Genomic DNA, 6,488 nt, shown 5'->3' with positions numbered 1-6,488 from the left:
ATGGTTTGGATCAAAAAATGGGTGATTTGAATGTGAATCATTTGCCTCATTAAAAACCTTGTCAAGAAAACCCATTGGGACAAAAATTGACAAGGGAAAAAGAGTACAAATGAGAGACATTCCCATTTGGTGATCATGTATCAAAACCAGTGAGGTTAAGATAACATCTTTTCCATACTCTTTCTCCGCTATAAGCTCATTATCTGATTCAAACGGCTCCTTAGCTTCGAGCTGCTCCTCTGCTTCAAGCTCCTCCTCGGCTACAAGCTCTTTGTGAAGTTCCAAGTTCGATGTGCTAGGCATGATCATATCATCCTCTCCCTCTTGAAAAGGATTTGACCTCAAATCCAATTCATCTACAATAAAAAGAACCAAGTCAATAACTTTTAAACGGGAACTCATATTAAACTTACCTTGCAGCTCAAGTTCATAAGCTTTGTTGTTGATTTGGCTTGCTATGTTGAATTGACCATCGATCTTTGGGATTAGATTGGATTCCCTTTTAGCTGAAAATCCTTTCTTCCTCTAGTGTACCCATACTTGTTCTCCAACCTCAAAAATCATCTTGAAACGAGCATAAGGTTTCTTATACTGCGTGAAAACATCTCCAATTCCTGTCCTCACAAAGAGATTCAGTGAGAGAACTTCTAAATCTGGTGGCTCCTCTTTTGTACCTGCAATGTTTTCAACACCTTTGACCAAGAACAAGTGTATTATTACAGTCATGAAGTCATTATAAACATGCAAACAAATCTCAGCTTGGACTAAATCAATATCCTCATAATGTTCATCTTTTAGTTGCACCTTAGGACAATAATTTGATTCCAAATATTCTTTCAATAAGCATAATTTATTCCCAATGATTTCCTGATGTAATAAAATTATAATCATAGCCCTTAAATCATGAGAAATAAATCGAGTCGAGGAATTACTTACATGGATAGGATCTTTGACATGTTTGGTGTTTGTCATCATATTTGGATCTGGGGGTTCTTCTTTGATCAGTGCGTTGGTGATGACCAACTCATCCTCTCTAGAGGCTATCTTGCACAATGAGAACTCAGAATGTCGCAGCATATAATCTTGCACGGTCATGTTCTCCGCCTTTTGATATCTTCTCCCTCCAAATTTTTTGAAGCTCGGCTTTAACTTGTATGTTGCATCGGGTGGTACTTCTTTGATCAGAATGAAACCACTCATGTCTTGGTGTTTATTCTGGTCCATATTGGGTGGCTTAAACCGATTGTCTCCCTCTCTTGTTTCAGTTCTTCTCAAGCGCTTGAAGAGTGCCTTAAAAACAGCATTTGGCTCTTTTGACAAAGAAAAGCGAATCAACTCTGTGTAATCTTGGAAAAAAGAATCCTTGAGAATAAAGATACTTATCTAATCATAGTTGTATTTGAGCACAAGTATTGCATCTGGCGGTTTATCTTTGAACCTTGAAGAAGGCTTGACTACTTTTTGGTGATTCGAGTTTGACTGTAAGATGGCAAGATCTCCTACATCAAAAGGAAACAGTTTAGACACAAAGAAAAACATTAAGCAGTTAGAATGAAAGTAGAATCTTAGAATGAAGCATCCTTGGGCGATTGAAGTTGTTTTCCTCAGGTACTTCCAGCTCCAAATTCCACAATGATAAGTCTTTCTTTTGTAGCTATCTGGTAGATTCTCTTTGACTTGAATAAAACACGTGAGTGCTTTTCTAAAGTACTTATACTTTTCCATGTCACCTGTTCCTTTCTGAGCACTTATGGGACAGAACAAATGCATGATACTTGGAATAGAGAAATCAATAACATGATCTTTCATAGTTGGTTTGCATAGCTCTTTGAACAAAATTGATTCACACAGCACATTTTCAAGCAAATGAAACATTTCAGAAAAATATTTAACCTATACATTCTCAGTTTTAGTTCTGAACATCTCAATTTCATTGCTACACAAAGAATCTCTCAAAGAAGAATTCAATTCAAAAAACTCATCGAAGAGAAAACCTTTTGGCTCAAATAACATTTCAAGTGTGAGAGTTTCAAAAGTCGGAATGATTTTATCAAAAGCAGTTTTTGAAACACAAAATTCCTTTGCATTTTCTAAACCAAAACGTTTTTCATCTTGAGCAGAAATCAACACAAACAAATTAGGATATTTCCTAACCATATCAATTTCCTTACAGTGATTTCGTGTGTAGTCACAAGGAAATGGTATAGGAACTGGTTTTGGCACAAAGCTGGTGTGATCCATATTATTACTCAATGGCCAACTCCTTTGCGTTGTTTCAGACGTTTCTTTTTCTTGAACCTGCGAAAAACAAACAACACTACTCGCTTGCTCTGGTTCTAAGCTAGTTAGTTTTCCACAAGTCTTTTCAGACGCAACATTTGATTGAATAAAAGGAATATCACAATTAGCTTTTAAGAACTCCCTGGGTAAGGCAAGTTGCTCCATTGTTTTGTTTTCAGTTTGCTCTTCCTTGCGAGTTACGTTTTCCTGATCTTGAACTGCTAGATGTAGTTGAATCTCCATGTTCTCTTTGATGTTGTTCACATCACTTTCTTGCAGCATCATGAATTCTTTGCAGATTGGTAACAGTTGCTTTGGTTCTGGCTTTTGAAAAGACATTTCCTTCTCGAGACAAATTGGTCTCTCCTTTATGGCTTCTCCAGTTTTGTCATTCTCATGCTTCGATGTATGACCTGAATCAACATTCTTTGACAAGAACAAGTGCATGACACAAGAACTGGAATTTTCTAAACCTCGACAAATTACTTCACTACTTGAGTTTGGTGAGCTCAGTTTCGATTCTAATGAAGTATTAGTAAGCTCAAGTTTTTCAGGGCAAGTTGCAACTAAATGTCCTTTCTTACGACAGTTATAACAAGTAACTCCCCTGGATTTTGAAACAATAGAAGACTTACATTGCTTTGGTTCACCGCTTGATTTAATTGATAGTTGTCGGCTTTGCTTGTGAACTACAATTTGTTCAGGGACCTTCTTTGGTTGAGATGTTGATTTAGCCTCCATTTTCTGATTTTTAAAGTTCTTGGTTAACTCCTCAAAAAGATCAGCTTGCGTCTTAGCCTCCACGGGTGTTGAGGTTTTCTTTTGATTTGGGACTACGACTGCTTTCTTTTCTTGAACTGCTAACCCTTGAGTTTTGGAATTGGCTTTTGGAGCGCGTTCTAGTGCTTGTGGAGCATACTTATTCCTTAGCAGTTTCTTAAGCTCTCTCCATGAGGTGATATTGGGCTCCTTGTTATACCAACGTTCATCAACTTCTTGCAACCACCATCTGTAAGCATCTCCCGTGAGTTTTCTAAGTGCATAAGATAATATCTTCTCTCTCGGGATGTGATTGTCATAAAACCATTCATCCATCTCATTCTCCCACTCTAGATAGTCTCTTTTTCCTGAAAATTTATTAAGTTCATTAGCCAAATTATGATATTCAGGATAAATCAAAGATTTGGATTTGGGAGTGTGAGCAATTTTCTGTGGGCTGCTCCGTGTTGATCTCATTGTGTCGTCTGGTGGCTTTGATTTAAGATCTTGTTCCTTCCTTTTTCATGCTCTTTTGTACTCTTGAGAAAATGAATATATTTTGCTGTCCATTATTCCCTTCATCTTTGCGGAAAAGGCTTCAATTAAGAGCTTGTTTGGGTCGTGGCTTGATATCTCCTTGGATTTTGACATTGCGACCTGAGAAAATAAGCAAAAATACACTAGTAACAAGTTCCTTTTGAAATAGAAATGATCTCACACAGCAAATATAAAACGACCCTTGAAATGACTCCAAAATCTCTTAGAACTCTAACAACAACAGTATGAATTGATCGGACAAAATAAAATATCAAATATAGCTCAAAAATTCCGAAATCAATTTCAACAAATACTAGACTCGTTCTAGATTCAGAGGCAATTGAATTCACAATTTTATCACACACCAAATAATTATGAAAATTAAAACAAAACGACAAACAAAAACGACTCAACCTCCAAGTGTGCTTTGATACCACTTGATGAGTTCCTGGTGAGGGATCAATCCCAATTTCGGCACCTGGAGGATCTGAAGTGGATATTCTCGAAATAGAGACGACACACGACTCAAAGACGAGATGATGGATGGAATCACGCCACAAAAGGATGCGGAATAGCCTATTGATAAGTCGAGAAAGATCAAAATTCGACATACGAAAATGGATCCATGATCTATTTTTAAGAGAGAGTTTTTGATAAAAAGATAGATGAGTTCTCAAAATAGATTACAAGGGGTTTATAAAGAAGAAGGAATTCTTGGAACACACTCACAAGACTACCTTGGAAATAACAAAATATTAAAGATAGAGTTTGAATAGAAATGACTCTTCAACTACTTATTTTCGTCACTGCTCTTGGCCAGCAAATTACCCACTTGGTTTGGGCTATTCTTGGGCTTGTAATATGCACAAAACAAGCTGGACTTGATATATATTCCATTCGGCCAAGTTCTGAATGTATTGTCATGGTTTGGATCAAAAAATGGGTGATTTGAATGTGAATCATTTGCCTCATTAAAAACCTTGTCATGAAAACCCATTGGGACAAAAATTGACAAGGGAAAAAGAGTACAAATGAGAGACATTCCCATTTGGTGATCATGTATCAAAACCAGTGAGGTTATGATAACATCTTTTCCATACTCTTTCTCCGCTATAAGCTCATTATCTGATTCAAACGGCTCCTTAGCTTCGAGCTGCTCCTCTGCTTCAAGCTCCTCCTCGGCTACAAGCTCTTTGTGAAGTTCCAAGTTCGATGTGCTAGGCATGATCATATCACTTTCGTGTCTACCAATTAACCTAAGATCATATTCTAGGTTGCTTTCACTAGTCTATAACAAATTAACCACAATCTAGATAAAGAACTATATTGATTAAATCCTAACAATCTAACAACCTAACAAGAAATCTGAAAGACCCCATCCCGGATATTCTAAGTCCAGAGAGGTTACTTTCGACCTAATAACAAACTTTCCATACTTAACCAAGTTTTAGGGTCCATTACTTAGACAATCAATTTATAATAACGCTGAGATTCATTACTTAGAGTCATATGCATATAGAGAGTAAATTAACCATTCAAATACTTTATTAATAAGTAAGGATTCGATACAACTTATGAGTTTGCATATAAGCTATTACAAGTTGTATAATCGATCTTACTACCCATCATCCATCACCACTCATCTTCCCGGCCTTGAGTCCTCGCGCCTAAGCCCTTTCATCCCCTCGATCACCTTCTTTCTTTGAAACCACATAGGAAATTAGTAACATGTTCTCTTAATCACCATCGTTTTGCATGCAATGCTCGCTAAGTTACACTAACAACTCTGCCTGTTCAAATGTTCGGTAGAGAGGTAGTCCGCGCATCAGTTCGGTCGAGTATCATCAATGATTTCACTCGCCAAGCCGCGTCCCCTTTTCTCCGAACAATCTTTTCGGACAAAATTATGCATATGATCATGCTCATGCAACTATCGAACCCATATGCACCCCCACAACCGATCTTATGGTCTCTGGTGTTAACCTTTTATCGGATTCTGACATTCCTTAGTATTTCTCTCGAAGATAACTTCAAGAATATAAGTATTTCCAGATTTCCGAACGTGTCCAAAACTGAGGGCGAGACCCACTATTTATAGTGTTTCGGCCAAACCCTTCCGTTCGAAAAGGCACATGTTCGATGACCTTTCACTTGCACCGATTCGTTGGAATTCTTCCATTCGTACCATTTCACCGATACTTGTTCGCTCTTCTTCTGGTAACCGCCCAATTAGCTCGTTCAGTGAGTGAACATCACAACTTCTTTGACTACCGTACAACTGGTCGAGCTGGTGTTACTTCCGGGCAGCTGAGGTCGAGCTGGTACCAATACCCGGCAGCTGGCCGAGTTAGCTTAACTGATCTTTTCAGCTGAATTGTTCGATCAATACTTCTTCCTTTTCCGTTTTCCTACATTTCGAGCTGATGGTCAGCTTCGTTTAGACTTGTTCGAGTTTTCCCCTTCATTCTCGAACTAAGTCTCGACCAATTCGTCCCCGAATCCGAGTCGAGTGTTTCTATTTCCATCTCCTTAAACCACTCAGGATAGTCGGCCCTCATCTTATTTTCGGTTTCCCAAGACGATTCCTCGTGTCCTCCACAATTCCACACGACTTTTACCGTCATCATCTTCCTCTTCCGGGTACCTTTTTCCATTCGATCGATTATTCGAATCGGTATTGCTTCCACCGTCAAATTGTCTCGCAACTCGGTTGGTACGGCTGTAACGATTTCGTTTCGATCACCTAGGCATTTCCGTAATTGGGAGACGTGAAACACCTTATGAAAAGCATCGAGCTTCGGTGGTAAGTCAAGTTTGTACGCCACTTTTCCAACTCGCTCGATCACCTTGTACGGCCCAACGAACCTTGGACTTAACTTCTTTCTTTTTGTAAATTGCCCCTTTCCTTTGTA

General features: G+C 38.4%; 1 protein-coding gene across 1 annotated transcript; it reads right to left on the bottom strand.

Moving 5' to 3' along the window:
- Positions 1-1,893: 1,893 nt before the first annotated feature.
- LOC111829471 lies at positions 1,894-3,583 on the bottom strand. Its single transcript, XM_023778561.1, has one exon. It carries the CDS (start codon positions 3,514-3,516, stop codon positions 1,894-1,896), a length of 1,623 nt encoding a protein of 540 aa, XP_023634329.1. The 5' UTR covers positions 3,517-3,583.
- Between the last annotated feature and the right edge of the window lie 2,905 nt (positions 3,584-6,488).

This window comes from Capsella rubella, unplaced genomic scaffold (assembly GCF_000375325.1).
Source record: "Capsella rubella cultivar Monte Gargano unplaced genomic scaffold, Caprub1_0 scaffold_7, whole genome shotgun sequence".
NCBI lineage: Eukaryota > Viridiplantae > Streptophyta > Magnoliopsida > Brassicales > Brassicaceae > Capsella > Capsella rubella.
The sequence above is the reverse complement of the archived record's forward strand: the minus strand, read 5'-3'. Positions and strand labels throughout refer to the sequence as shown.

What these genes read in the sequence shown, in the direction of transcription:
- LOC111829471 (XM_023778561.1), bottom strand. Translation starts at nt 3,516, where the DNA reads ATGAGATCAACACGGAGCAGCCCACAGAAAATTGCTCACACTCCCAAA.